The 14,545-nt window shown below is 56.0% G+C and overlaps 1 protein-coding gene across 1 annotated transcript in view; it reads right to left on the bottom strand.

Annotated features, from left to right (window-relative positions):
- The window catches only part of LOC107519246 (TRIO and F-actin binding protein), a 57,310-nt gene that overhangs the window by 38,857 nt on the left and 3,908 nt on the right, over positions 1–14,545 (bottom strand). Inside the window, exons 2-7 of the mRNA XM_036237471.1 lie at positions 14,145–14,274; positions 13,069–13,201; positions 8,549–8,688; positions 7,017–7,212; positions 5,768–5,936; positions 544–3,244 (exon numbers count right to left, since the gene is read on the bottom strand). Coding sequence (XP_036093364.1) covers positions 544–3,244; positions 5,768–5,936; positions 7,017–7,212; positions 8,549–8,688; positions 13,069–13,201; positions 14,145–14,274 — 3,469 coding nt within the window. The remainder of the gene's footprint in view (positions 1–543; positions 3,245–5,767; positions 5,937–7,016; positions 7,213–8,548; positions 8,689–13,068; positions 13,202–14,144; positions 14,275–14,545) is intronic.

The raw sequence follows: 14,545 nt of genomic DNA, 5'->3' as shown, positions 1-14,545 counted from the left end.
AAAATAATGGCTCTGGCCATAGGTTTTAAGTTGACATCTGTTTTCTGGGAGGCATGGGTACCTGTGAGTTTTCGTTGGTAAGGCAGAAAAAAATCATGGGCACCTTCTTGTCCCTCACGTAAGGAGGAAATAAATAAATAAACCTGTGACTCTGGATCCAATAAAGGGTCTGAGAGTTTAACCTCATTTATTTAATGTACTAATGTTCTAGTTTTACAGACGAGGAAACTGAGGCTCAGGTAGGTTAAATCGCTTTACCAGGTCACATATATTGGGGATTTGACTCCAGCCTGTCTGACCCTGGTCTTTACTCTTAACCATGAGGCTCTGCGCAATATCATTTAATTGTCAAAAAAGACCCTTAACGTGGGGGAAACAGACTGATGAAGTGACTTGCCCAAGGTCACACAGCCAGTAAGTAGCAGGGCGGGGGTCTGAACACCATCCACTTTCCATCCGGCAACCTGAGCCTAGGACCCTTCCGCCTGTCCTGCTGCCCAGCCCCGCCCCCAGCCCACAGGGTCGACCCCGCCCTGGGCTCACCTGCGCTCTTGCCCGAAGAGGCGCTCCACCTCCGCACGGCCCGGGCTGCGGGCGCGGCCCCCGTTGCTGCCCTGCGGCCCTGGCTTCCTCTGCGCCAGCCTTCTGGGCGGGGGCAGGTCAGCCAGCACGGTGTACTCCTCCCTCTCCAAGTTGTGTCTGGTCTCCCCAGGGGGTGCTGAGCCCCGGGAGCCCCCCGAGCTGCCTGGCAGCGGTGAGGGTGCCAGGAGCGCTAGGTCGCTGGGTGGGTGGCGGGGTGGGGAGGAGGCTCGTGGTGCATCCCGGTGCCCGATGCACACCTGGGGGGGCAGCGTTGGGGAGCCACGCAGAGAGTCAGTGGAGGGGGCCAGGCTCTCCATACTAGTCCCAGGGGGGTCCTGAAAGAAGAGGGAGGGCTCCGGGGCCTGGCGTGGTGGGGATGAGAAGGAGGGTGCATCCCGGTGCCCAATGCATACAGGGTTGGAGATGTAGGGGGGCTCGTGCAGAGAGTCTGTTGAGGGGACAAGGCTCTCGGTGCTGGCCCTGGGGAGATCCTGGAACAAGAGGGAGGGCTCTGGGGCCTGGCGTGGTGGGGAGGAGGCCCGGGGTGCATCGCGGTACCCAATACATACAGGTGGGGGGAACTGGGGTGGGTCATGCTGGGGGGACTGGCTCTCAGCATCTGATGTGTCTGGGAGGAAAGGGAAGGGGTCGAACTGGGTGTGGCGAGGGGGCGAGGAGGCCCGGGGGGCATCCCGGTGTCCAATGCACACGGCCGGGGGGATATAGGGTGGCTCATGGCGGGGCGATTCACTCTCAGAGGCACGGGGGTCTGGGAAGAAGGGGAAGGGGTCGTGTTGCAAATAGCGAGGAGGCGAAGAGGCCCGGGGGGCATCCCGGTGCCCAATGCACACAGCCCATGGAGGCTGGGAGGACTCCAAAGAGGTCTGGGATGCCCCACGGGTAGCGGGGTACAGAGGCGAGGAAGTCCGAGAGGCACCGTGGCGGCCGGGGCTGTGGGAGGAGGGAGTGCCCTGGGTTGGTGAGTGGTGCTGGGTGGAGCTGGAGGACTGGGGTGGGTCACGCTGAGCTGGTCTCGTGGGAGACGAGGTCTGAGGCTTGTCGCCTTGGGTTGGCCGGAGAGCAATAGATGCCCAGGGAACCTCACTTTGCTTGGAGCGAGACGGGGAAGAGGTTCGGGGACCATCACTCTGGGTCGGCCGGAGGGAAAAGGAGGCCCAGGGAATGTCTTTGTTGGTACGGTGGGGAGAAGAATTCCTGGGATTGTTTCGCTGAGTGGAGCGACGGGGAGAGGATGCTCCAGGATTGTTCTGTTGGGTGGAGCACTGAGTGGAGAAGGTTCCGGGGTTGTCCCGCCGAAAAGAAGAGGGGTGAGGGTTGTCCCGTTGGATGGAAGAGGTTCTGGGGATGTTCGGTTGAATACAAGAAGTTCTGGAGCTTTCCTGCTGGGTGGCTCGGTTCGGAGAGGAGGCTCTAGGGTTGTCCCGTGGGGCACAGGACGTCCTGGAGCTTTCCCGCTGGGTGGCTCGGTTGGGAGAAGGGGCTCTGGGGTTGTCCCGTGGGGCACAGGATGTCCTGAAGCTTTCCCGCTGGGTGGTTCGGTTGGGAGAAGGGGCTCTGGGGTTGTCCCGTGGGGCACAGGATGTCCTGAAGCTTTCCCGCTGGGTGGTTCGGTTGGGAGAGGGGGCTCTGGGGTTGTCCCGTGGGGCACAGGATGTCCTGAAGCTTTCCCGCTGGGTGGTTCGGTTGGGAGAGGGGGCTCTGGGGTTGTCCCGTGGGGCACAGGATGTCCTGAAGCTTTCCCGCTGGGTGGCTCGGTTGGGAGAGGGGGCTCTGGGGTTGTCCCGTGGGGCACAGGATGTCTTGGAGTTTTCTCGCTGGGTGGTTCGATTGGGAGAGGGGGCTCTGGCGTTGTCCTGTGGGGCACAGGAAGTTCTATTTTCCCGCTGGGTGGCTCGGTTGGGAGAGGGGGCTCTGGCGTTGTCCTGAGAGGCACAGGAGATTCTGGAACTTTCTCGCTGGGTGGTTCGGTTGGGAGAGGGGGCTCTGGCGTTGTCCCGTGGGGCACAGGATGTCCTGGAGTTTTCTCGCTGGGTGGTTCGGTTGGGAGAGGGGGCTCTGGCGTTGTCCCGTGGGGCACAGGATGTCCTGGAGTTTTCTCGCTGGGTGGTTCGGTTGGGAGAGGGGGCACAGGACATTCTGGAGTTTTCCCGCTGGGGAGAACACGTACGAAAAGAAGTCTGAGCGTTGTCCTGTTGGGTGGAAGAGGTTCTAGAGCTGTCTTGTCGGGTGGCTCTGGGGGAAGATGGAACTCGAGAGCTGCTTCGTTGTGTGGACGAGGTTCTGGGGTTATCCCGTGGGGCGACTCTTGGGGGAGAGGATCCTCTGGGGCTGTTCCGCTGTGTGGGAGAGGCCCTCGGGGTATCCTGTTGGCCGGATGCGGTCTGGGAGTTGTCCCGTCGGGCGGTTTGTTGGGGAGAGGAGGCTCGGGGGGTGCTGAGTTGTGTGGAAGTAGCCTGGGCAACATTGCTTTGGGCAGAGCGACGGAGAGAGGAAGCCTGGGGGGTGGTACCCCGAGGTCCGCTCTGTGGCGTGGCAGAGGAAGCCTGGGTTGGTGCTGACCGGTGCCGCTCCAAGAAGTGCCCACTTTCCCCACGGAGCTTCGCCCAGTGCTGTCCGGCACTTCGGCTCCCACCGCCGATATCTAAAGAGAGAAGAGGTAGGTTCAAGGAGTGAGGTTTGCAAATTGGAACGTGCAAACGTGCAAATCTGAGAGGGGTGTCAGGAGTCCTAGCTTCGCAGATTTGGCTAATTCCTCCTGAGCCCCGGCCCACTGCCTGCATTTTGGGACCCTACCACCAGGTGGACAGTGGTGACTGCCTTTGATCAAGCAAGTCACAAAGTGAGGCTCCCCACACCATGCTGCCCATGTGTTTAAGAGCAAGAAAGCAGTATTCAGTACCAAATCCGGCCTGCCTATCACCGCGCTCTCACTGGGGAGGTGTCTAGTCTCCATGTATTATTACTACTTCTCCCTACACCGTCTCCCCCAGGGCCTGATGGGGCAGGGCAGTAGGGCATGGGGTGGTGACAAGATAATGATTAATGTTTTTAAAGATGGCTTCAGCTGCTGTAATGGGAACGGACTCAAGGGGGCCAGGCAGAAACTGGAGGCCTTGAGGGGGCTTCGGCAATAATGCCGGCTGGTGGCAGGGGTGGCTTGGCCAGGGAGCAGTGGTACAGATGCCAAGAAGGGAGCAGGTCAGAGGCGTGCTGTGGAAGCAGTGCTGACTAGAACTGCTGATAACTGGACATGAAGGGTGAAGAAAGAGGAATTGGGGTGACGTGAGACTTGGTGCCTGAGCTGCTGGACTGGTGGTGACAAAGAACAGACTGTCCCAATAATGTCATAACTTTTCCCATCTCGGATCCAATCCGGGATCCCACGCGGCATTTACTTCCCTGTCTCTGTAGCCTCTTTCGTTTGGGAACAGCTCCCTGGGCCGTTTTTGTCTTTCATGAAGAGTCCTGTTGATTATTTGCAGAATGTCCCTCAACTTGGGAACGACCTACGATGTTTTGTCGGGACTAGATACGGGCGGTGTGTTTTTAACAAGAAGACTCGGGAAGAAAGCTGTGCTCCCCTGTGCATCGGATGGGGGGACGTGGTGCTCTTCTGTCCCACACCGGGATGCCGAGCGGCCACTTGGGTAAGGTGGTATCTGCCGTATCTTCCCAGCCTAAGGGTGCCTTTTCCCTCGTAATCAATGTGTAATCTGAGGGGTGACCCTTTGTGTGAATATCCTGTTCCCCAACAACTTTTCACACAGGAATTAGCAACAGTCAGTGATTCCTGCTGGAACCAGTTTTCATTACAGTGGCTGCAAAAGTCCCTTTACTGGTTTCTCATCCCTCAACCTCGCCCTGCTCTAATTCGTGCTTCACGCCTTCGCCACGGTGAATTTTCTCAGGCACAGGTCCAATCACGTCACTCTCCTCCTCAAAATCCTGCCATGGCTCCCTACTACGTAGAGAAGAAAGTCCAAACTCCTTGGCTAGACTCTTGAGGCCCAGCTGGTCTGGCCCAACTGTACATCCCCGTCTACGGTCAAGCCGTACATACCAGGTTACTCCCTACTCACACCTCCCAGCCTTTGCCCAGGCTGTTTCCTCGGCCTGAGCTCCACGTGCAGGAGGTACCCCTCTGAGTCCCTCCCTGGCTGGCAAGTTCTCTGTCCTCTGCCCCCACCCTCCATCCGGCCCTTCACTTACAGCACTGTCCTGGATTCTGCTCATCATCTCCCACCTGCCTGCTTTACAGGACGATGAGCCGTTTGGGGGAGGGACCACATCTAACTCCTCTTGAACACCCAAGGCATCTAGCACGGGATTTTAGCCATAGTTAGTGCCGGCACGTTTGGTGATTGAATGCTATAGGAGCCATGGGAAGCCAGGACCGCCCACTGGGGTTAGGACACGGAGGCCCTGACCCACACCCCCAAATCCTGATGATGCCGAAGACACAGATTAGGAGGCAACACAATGTAGTAGTGATAAAGGGTCCAAGCTTTGGGGTCCCGCACATGGGGCTCACATACCAGCAAGATGCTGCCCAGTGTCATGGGCACCTGTGGGCTTGGTGTGATCAGCTGCCTTTTTCCTTTCCCTGATTCCCTTTGGGCCATCTTTTCTTCCCCACTCTCAGGCCATGAGGTTTGCACGGGGGCTGCCCCCATTTCTGATCTCCAGGTTGGGCATATGACCCACACTGGGAAGACTGAGCCTTCTGTCTATGGGGGTTAATAAGCAAGTAGGATACATCCTGACAGTCCTGCTGCTCATCATGCCATTACGGGGGAGGGTCTGGCTGAGGAGGAAACCACTACAAAAGAAAGCAGAGCAGAGACCAGATGTCTGATGCCGTTTGAACACCTGGATCTAGCCATGCCTGAAATCATCTCCCCCTAGACTTTTCACTCAGCCAGTTTCTGCCACTTGCAACCTGGAAATCCTAACCCACCAATTGTGAGAAGATGGATTTAAAGCAGGTCGATTGACAAATCATGGCTGCTCCATAATTATATGGGACTATTACTATTAAGACTTGAGTGGCCAAAGGAAGATGTGCCCAAGGTACCCAGTAAGATGGCTATCTGGGCACCAGGCCCCTTGGCCATCGCCATACCTGGAGTGCTAGGGACCAACCGGGCCTGGCGGAAGGACTCACCCTCCTTTCTCTGGCCCGCAGGGTCTCCACCCACGGGCGACCGGGTGAGGAGAGATGGAGCTTTTCGGGCACTGTCAGTTCTCGGCCCCTCTTGCAGTTTCCGAGGGATCATCACAGCCAGCTCGTCCCAGCTGGGGGCCTCCTCCTGCTTCTCGACAATGTCCCAGTCCTGCCGGGGAGGGGAGGAGAAAGCGTGTCAAGAAGAGAGACCCCCGGGCCTGCACTACCTGCAGGAGACAGATCGAAGGAAGGGACAGGAAATGACATTGAAATAACATCAATTCTATCCTCAGCACTGTCCTGGGTGCTTTGCAGGTATAAACTCAGCTAATCTTCAAGAGACCTCATTAGGTAGGTACATCCATTGGAGCTAAGAACCTGTCCAGTCACACGGCTGGGAAATGGTGTACATGGGAAGGAACGTGAACCCAGGATAGTGAGACTCTGCATGGTAGGAGGGCCTTGGCATAGCAGACCTCACCCCAGAGACATCCCTAGGGTCCAGAGCAAAGTGGGTTCAAAGCCTGGCCCCACCACTTACCAGATGTGTGGCTTCGACTAAGCTGCTTCCCTTCTCTGAGCCTCAGTTTTCTTGCCCCAAAATGGGGCCATAAAAGTCTCTCCTTCAGAGGAGATCAGTGAGCCTGAGCCCATGCCTGCCATCTGACCACTTCCCCGTCACGTGCCTCTGGGGGTCTCATGGATAGTCTGCCTCTTCCACCCCGTAACAGCACTTTGAGGGGTAAATGCCCAGGAAGTTCCCCTGAGTCTCTTTGCTGGGCTACATGGACCCCAGCCCTGGCCAGGCACCCCCCAGCCTGCTCCCTGCCCTCTGTGCTCTGCTGGGGCTGGTCATGGGGCTCGGCAGCATATGACCGCAGCAGGGCCCACGGCCAATCCCATCCTTGCTCTGACAACACGTCCAATATCTTGGCCCTCTGTGACCTTGACCTCAGAGGTTTTGGCAGCCTGAACCCACTGGTGATTCATATGGAGCTTCCCATCAACTGAAACTCCCCCATCTTTTCACAGCCAGATCCCAGCCCTCTTGGGCCGGCCCTGCAGAGACCCATACCCTTCCCAGGTGGGTGGTCTGGGGAGCCCAAGATGCCTGCTAAGTCTCCAGAGACCCTTGGCCCAGTTCCCCAGTGTGAGAGACTCAGCCCTCCTCTGGAAGTTTGGATAGGACCCCAGGGCTGGCACGGAAGGGTGATCCTCTCTGGCTCTCAGGCTCCCGCCCCCAGCTCACCACAGAGGACAAGTCGCTGGTATCATCAGGGGTGTCCCAGTCAGGACTGCAGCTGGCGCTAGAGTCAGGACCCTCGTCGAAGCTGTCACAGAGCGAGGAGACTAGGCCCTCCAGATAGGGCACTGCCTCAGGGTCTCCGCTCCTGCTCCTGGGGTGAGCTGTGGGCCCGTCTGCAGGGAGCCCTGCAGATGGGCCCCTGGGAGAGAAGACAAACCCGTGACTTTTCCCCCAAAAGTAACGAGAATTAAGGAGTAACACCCCCAGCCAAGTACACACACATCTCCCGCTAGAGTGGAAGAGGAAGCTGACACGGAGGGCTCTCCGTGCTGGGCCCTCGATGTGGGCTGCCTTGTTTTTCTACAACAGCTACAGAGTCCCATTTTACAGATGAAGAAGCTGAGGCTCAGAAAGGCCAAGGGACTGGCCAAGATTGCAGAGCAGAGTTGTGAACCAAGGCTGTGGCCTCGGCTCCAACCCTCTGTCTCTGGAGCAGGAGTGACCCCAAGTTCAGTAAGACTAAGAAGACAGAATTGTGCTGAGCCAATGGGAAACTCTGAGAGGGAGCCAAGCTCCAGGGGCGCTGACAGGGCCCCCGGTCTGGATGCCAAGGGTGGGTGCCGCAGAGAAAAGCCTTGCTTTAGAGAAGCCAGTTGGGGTGGCCACGGGCCCAAGTAGGCTTAGAGCTCACAGCACCCCCAAAAGAGTGACCCATAGATTGGCCTACAAGATGGAAATGAGTGATCGCTCCTGCAAAAGTGGTCTGTGGTCAAATAAGTTCGGGTCATATTATACACTTCTACCTCTCCCATTCAAAAGCGCAATGCATGCTTGCAAACTGAAGGCTTTGACAAGTTCTGCAAGAAAGATACTCAAGTTTATTTATCACAGACTTTCCAAAACATATTTGATGGCAGTGCTTTTGGTTTTTCAAAATAATAATAATAATGATGATGATGATGATGATGATGATGATGATGATGATGTCTACCAGTGAGGAACACATGTTCCTGAAGCAATGCTGATTTAACTTAATTCTTATATTTTAAACAGGGAAACTGAGGTACAAAAAGAGGGAAATACTTGCCCATGGTCCCATAGCCCAACAGGGTTGGAGCTGAAACCGGACACCAGCTTTCTAGACCCTCAGACATGTCCTTCCACAGTACCTTAGCCCCAGAGGGGGACTTCAGCTCAGCTCAGGACTGGGCGGTGGGAACCCCAGAACCACAGTCAGGTGAGTGGATGATAAACCTGTTTAATTTTTTAAAGCTGTGCAAAGGGAACCAGGAAAGGTGAGCGGGCTGTGGACTATGCCCAAGGCAGGGTGGGTGCATGGCTGCTCCATACCCTGGAGCGAAGCTGACCTAGGCCCCAAGGAACATGCCCGCTCCCTGACTGTGCCCGCCGTACGGACTGACCATGTGACCCATGCCAGTGGCCATAACAGACGCTGCTATCATGAAGCGGGGTGGGGTGGGATGGGTGAGGGCAACCCCAGGAAGCCCCTCCCCACGTCCTGGGGCTCTACCCACCTCTCAGGCCCTGGCCCAAGGCCCAGGCCCACCACAGACTGGCAACTGGAGGCAGAGGCACTGAGCGGGTCCTCAGAGGCAGGCCGGCGGCAGGGCAAGTCGCAGTAGGGTGCCTCAGCACCTGGAAGGCTCCTGGGCTCCTGGGACAGAGTTGGAGAGAGGAGGCACCACATGGCCCACGTGGGGGCTCCCCTCCCCTGCACAGCCCCTCCCCCCTACCAGAGTCTCCAGGCATCTCCTCCTGAGATCTCAGACTTCTCAAGGAGAGCTGTCCATCAGGCTGAGAGCGCCCCTGGGGACCCAAGCTGGGGGCTGGCGTAGGTACAGGGTGAGTGCCTGCACACGTGTACAGGTATGTGTGCGTATAAAGGTCTGTGTGTGTACGAGTGTGCACACGTGATTGCACGTGTATCCAAGTCCGGCGGTACACTAGTGCCTACGTTTGCATCAGTCCGTGTAAGTTTGTTTATATGTGTGTGTTGGCACATAAGTAAGTGTTTGTGCTTGAGGATGTAAAGTGCACTGAAGGACCCAAAATGGTTTTCTGTAGCTAGAAGATGAAGACGAGGAAGGAGGGCAGAAGGAAGGTTTAAGCTGGCCTGAGAGTGGGGGAGAAAGAGGTAGTCTGAGGGAGGGGATGGGAGGCCTTGGAGGAAAGGAGAGATTTGCATCGCCGAAGGAAAAGCAGGGGCCTCCAGGGCTGGCGGGTCAAGGACCCAGGGGGGGGGCAGAGGTCCGGAGCTTCTCTCTCCCTTCGCCTTCAGCAAGGCCACACCTGCGAAGGCTGGTGCTGGGCTCACCCAGGGGGAACAACTGCTCACCTCCGGGAAGGCCCCCCCATTCCTCCCCACCTCCTGGGGTGGCAGAGCCCTCCCCTGGTGGTGGGAGCCGGCGGCCACAGCACCCTGTACCCCGCCTCCTCTCGGGTTACCTGGGCGGCGGGCTCCAGCGGTGGCGGCTGGCGGCTGTCAGCACCCTCGTCCCCGGGGGGCTCCGGCTCAGGCCCCCACGTTGCCACCCTCCCAGGCCCCGACTCTGGGCCGTGGCGGCGGCCGAGGCAGCGGGAAACCTTAGAGGGGCCGGCTGCGGGAGCAGGGGCCCCTCATTACTGTTTCATAAGCCAGGGCCCAGCCAAGAACAATGCAGGACATGAAACCACAGGAACCTGATCCCCACAGCTCACCTGAGAGCTGGCTGGGTGGGGGCCTGGGTATGGGCTCCCTAGGGACCCTGGAGCCCAGGGCTCAGGGCCAAGGCCACAGCCTGGCCACAGCCCCAGGGTGGGCACAGACTCTCTGGGTTCCAAGAAGATGGCCACTAGCGGGACTTGGGCAGGGCCAAGGACTGGGGCCAGGGTGTCTGCCCTGCCATCCAAGCCAGAAGAGCCCATCCGGGTTCAGTTTCGCCCCCTGCCCTGGAGCCAGATTCTGATCAGAGCTCAGCAGCGGGAGGTGTCAGGTCCACAGCCCCGCCTGGCGCCTTAGCCACTCTGGGGACCTCACCGCATAAACAAGGAGGGAGCAGTTAGCGGAGCCTTGCCAAGGGGTCCCAGCCCAGCTGGACCCAGCAGGAACCCCAGACTATCATGGCACCTCCTCCCTGCTCTCACCCCAGCCCCCATCACTACCCACCGCCGGCACGAGCAGGACCAGCAGCCAGTCCTTGGCTCTGATTTCCTGTCTGCCGGGTCAGCACGGGCTCTGGCCTCAGACAGACATCAGGCCCAATCCTGGCCCCTCCACTTCCCGGCTGGGTGACCTCAGCCTGGTGGCTTCCCCTTTCTGAACCTGGTTTTCTCATCTACAGAACTGGGATGATAAGGTGACTCATCACCTAGGGGTGTTCTAGAATTAAATGAGTTACTATTTGTAAAGGGCTTAGAACAGTGTCTGGTCTATACACCCTAAATATAATAGATAATGTAAAAGCATTAAGTAGAATTTTATTCCTCTTACATAGATAGAATGTTAAATACACTTAAGAATAAATACATTACAAAGGGATGTGTGGTGCCTGACATACACCAGGACCTTCACCTGGGGCCCCTCCCTCCATCCAGAGCCTGGCCATGACCTGGTAAAGGCGGAGTGATTTCCAGAGATAGCCCTGCCCCCACGCTGAGAGTAGAGCAGAGAGCAGGTATCCAGAGCCAGCCTCCCAGGGGAGCTGGAACGGGCTTCAGGGAGGGAGCTGCCCTGGGGCCTGAGCCACTCCTGCAGGGAGGGAGCTGCCCTGGGGCCTGAGCCACTCCTGCATGTTCGAGGGTAGGTAGAGATCTCAGAACCGGTTCTGCTCCCTGGAGATACCTTTATCAGGTGTAATTAGGGATTCGGGATTCGGCTGGGAACCTCAGAGCCCTGTGGGTAGAGGATAGGGAGGGCTTCTTTAACACACTGGTTTTGTGACTCCACATGTTTGAAACTGTTCATCCATGAGCAAGACTGTCATCAGCGCCAGATCCTGATGACTGAAAAGCCTCTATGTCCTGCAGACGTCTGGCTCCTGGGCTGCATAATTCAGTAACACTCATCTCCAGAGTGGCCCACAGGCACCTCTCACTCACCACCCCAAATAACTCCAGACGGATCTCCTATCCCAAGTACCTGCCTCAGGAAACAACTTAGAAGTCAGCCATGTTCCTCACGTTCCTCAGGTAGCAAACCCTTTAGATTCTTCTGTTCCGTTAGCTCCGAAATGCGCCCATTTCTCTCCATCCCAAAGTCTCCGTCCTCTTTGGCATGAGTCATTGCGCATTTTCCTCACTGGTCACCCTGATTCACTCTCACTCCCTCCACTCCATTCTCTGCCCTGCAGTCAGAGTGACTTTGAAAAATGCAAATCTGATCACATCACTTCCTCGTTTAAAACCTCCCTGTACTTCTCGGGAAAAAGTCTAAAGTTGGCATGTCCACAAGGCCTCACAAGGCCTGGTGAGACCAGCTCCCTCCTCCAACGTGCCTCCTCCTTTCTGCCTCGGGGTCTTTGTACCTTCTGCTCCCTTCCTTTCCTCCTCCCCCAACTTCACTGGCCAATTAATTACCAAGCTTATACCAAGCAGCTGAAATGTCATTTCCTTGGAGAAATCTATCATTTACCCTCATGCCACTGGCCATTCCTTACAGCATTTATCACAACCAGAATTATTTGCATGATTGATGTCTTAGTCTTCATTTCTCTTGCTAGACTACAAGCCCCATGAACCAGGGACTGTCTGTACTTATCACCGCTTCCTCGACACATAGCATAATGCCTGGCATGTTTTAAGCACCTATTCAATATGCGTGAACACGTGCGCTAGCCTGAGGTCTCAGCCAGGAAGTGGTGGGACTGAGACCAGGACTCAGACCTGTCTGAATGCAGACTTCTCTTCCTGTTCATCACTTGCGAGAAAGTCCTTTGTATGGGAGATGGACTTCACAGGGTTTTCAGGCACCAGTTCTCTGAATTTGGGGGTAATGGTAAGTGAACTGTTATTGCAGGTATCAGGACAGGTAGAAAGGAATCTGCCAGGTTCACTTTTCTGGTCAGGAAGGAGGAAGAGAGGAAACTAATGTGTATTGAGTGAGCTACATGTGACGTGGGCTAAGTGGTGCCAGACGCCCTGAGTGAGAAGCTTTGTTGCCCCACTTTACTCTTTAGGACAGTGAAGCCAGAGAGGGTAAGTGACTCAAGGTCACTCAGCAGGGAATTGGCAAACCTAGCCCTAGAGCTCTGGCCTGCCTGGCTCCAAAGGCTAATGGTGACTCCTTTACAACGGCCACCTCTTGGGAGTCTAACCCCCTGCAGGGTGCTGGCTGCCAGGCTCAAGAGGAGCCTCATGACCCTCTGGGAATGACAGAGCCATAATGAGTCAGGGCTGGAAAGGCCGTGGAGATTCACAGGTCCCATGCTTCTCACCAGTGTATGCCTGCCATTCTCGGTTTTTATGTGTATTGGGATTTGGCCTAAAACCACATCAATCCCACAGTGAGAAAACACCTCTCCTTTCACTCCTTCAATACCTTCAAGGAGGAGTTCTGCAGTTTGCTCTGGGGTATCATTAATGCCTCTCTAACACCTGTCAATCTCCCTTGTTAACAGAGAGACTGCAGGACTCAGGCTCAGAGGCTTCAGCCAATAATACTCTCTAGTTAGAATTTACTGGCATTTCTGTTTTTATTTTGTCTTTTCTTTTTAACCTTCTACATAAAAGATATGATCCTGGTTTTCTATTTGTGGTAGTGATGCAAAGTTCTGTTTTAGTATAAGTGAAAAAAGGGTCTTGATTTAAAGAACAGTAAAGTGAGTTAACAGATTACATGAGGCTATGGCACGAAAATCATAAAAGCAGGAGAATGACTGGCATTTGGGAAACATTGACATAGTCCCACTACCTCATTGTATAGCTGGGAAAACAGAGGCTCCGCCCAGGAGGAAGGCATGTCTGGGCTCAAATGTGAGTGAATGGCCCAGCCAGGCCCCAGCCCATCTCAGACTCCCCACCCCAAACCACCCTTGACCACTCTGGAAAGCTGACCCACCTGGTGCCTTGCTCTGTGGGCCGCCTCAGGGTGGAAGCAGTTTTGACAAACATTGGCCTCAAAGTGTTCACAGGGGGCATTCCCAGCCGCCCCCTCCATATCGGCTGAGTCAGGCCAGGGCGGCTCCTGTGATCTGATGGGAAGAATGGGGGTGAGGCAAGGGAAGAATGGGGGTGAGGCAAGGACCAGGTGACTGGCTGGAAGCCCCCCACAGCCACAGTTTGCCCCTGGACAGACAAGGACCAAGGAAATAAGATTATCCATCCATTCATTCATTTGTTCATTTAGTCATTCAACAAATACCCATAAAGCACCTGCTAAGCACTAGACACTCTGCCAAGCATTTGATATGTGATTTCTAGTCGTTACTGAAGTGTTGCTCCGAGTGTGTTCTGAGGACCCTGCATTAGACTAGGCCAAGCTGCTCATAAAATGCGTATATTGTCAGTTCCCTCCCCAGATCTGCCCAGTCAGGATCTCTCCAGAGATGAGGCTTGGGGGTGTGTGTCTTAAACAAGTCTTCGGTGCACTCCAAAGTTGCAGTGCCCTTACATTACAGTTTTCCCGCATTGTAGATAACATTAATGCCCATTTCAGATGAGGCGATGAAGGCTCACAGAGGTTCCATAACCTGCTCAAGGTCCCAGCGGCTGGACTGGATTCAAACCCAGGTCTGCGTGCCCCACACCCCCCTTGGAGGCGGAAGCGAGGGGCACTGGATCACACCGCCAACTCACATAGGTCTCTTGGAAAATCCTGGGAGTGAGGCAAAAGGCCAGCCAGGTATTTTCAGAATTGAGGACAAAGTCATGGACAAAAGTGAACAACCTCAGGTCGCACAGCAAGTTTGTGGCAGAGCTTGGCCAAAGAGAAACCCTGGTGTTCTGACTTGAGCACAGGGCCACTGAGGGCTCCGATGCCATGTATGTGTGTGGAGGGCGGAAGCCCCGAAAGAAGATGGACTTGAAGATGCCCTCCTAACCCACACAGAGCCCCAGGAGGAGACGAGGGTGAAAGGAATCCACACTGCCAAACACACATGACGCTCCCAGGTCACAGCCCATACCTGTCCTCACCTGGAGAGTTTCTTCCACAGTGTCCCAGGGGATGAGGACTTTGTTGCCAATCTCACCTGAGAGCTGGGGAATTTCACATCCTCCCCTGGAGCAGCCAGGGCAAAGGTTCCAGGTTCCGTCACCATCAGACCTGGAAAGGTGGCAGGGCACTGTGTGGCAGGGGGTGAAGGGGCATCCACTGGCCCCTTGGTGGCCCCAGGGTCTCCGATCTTCTCTGGGCCACCATCTCCCTGCGTTGTTCCCCGTTCCCAGTGGTAGAGGGGGATGCACATTCGTCCTCCCCAGCCTGGGTAGTTCTTTCATGGTCCCGCCACAAAAAGGAGCATCTCTTCAGATGGAGACTGCTGTGCAGGGTGTCTCTACCCCACTGTGCCCCTCACTGCTCCACTTCCTCCCCCCAC

This window comes from Rousettus aegyptiacus, unplaced genomic scaffold (assembly GCF_014176215.1).
Source record: "Rousettus aegyptiacus isolate mRouAeg1 unplaced genomic scaffold, mRouAeg1.p scaffold_m13_p_2, whole genome shotgun sequence".
Lineage (NCBI taxonomy): Eukaryota > Metazoa > Chordata > Mammalia > Chiroptera > Pteropodidae > Rousettus > Rousettus aegyptiacus.
The sequence above is the reverse complement of the archived record's forward strand: the minus strand, read 5'-3'. Positions and strand labels throughout refer to the sequence as shown.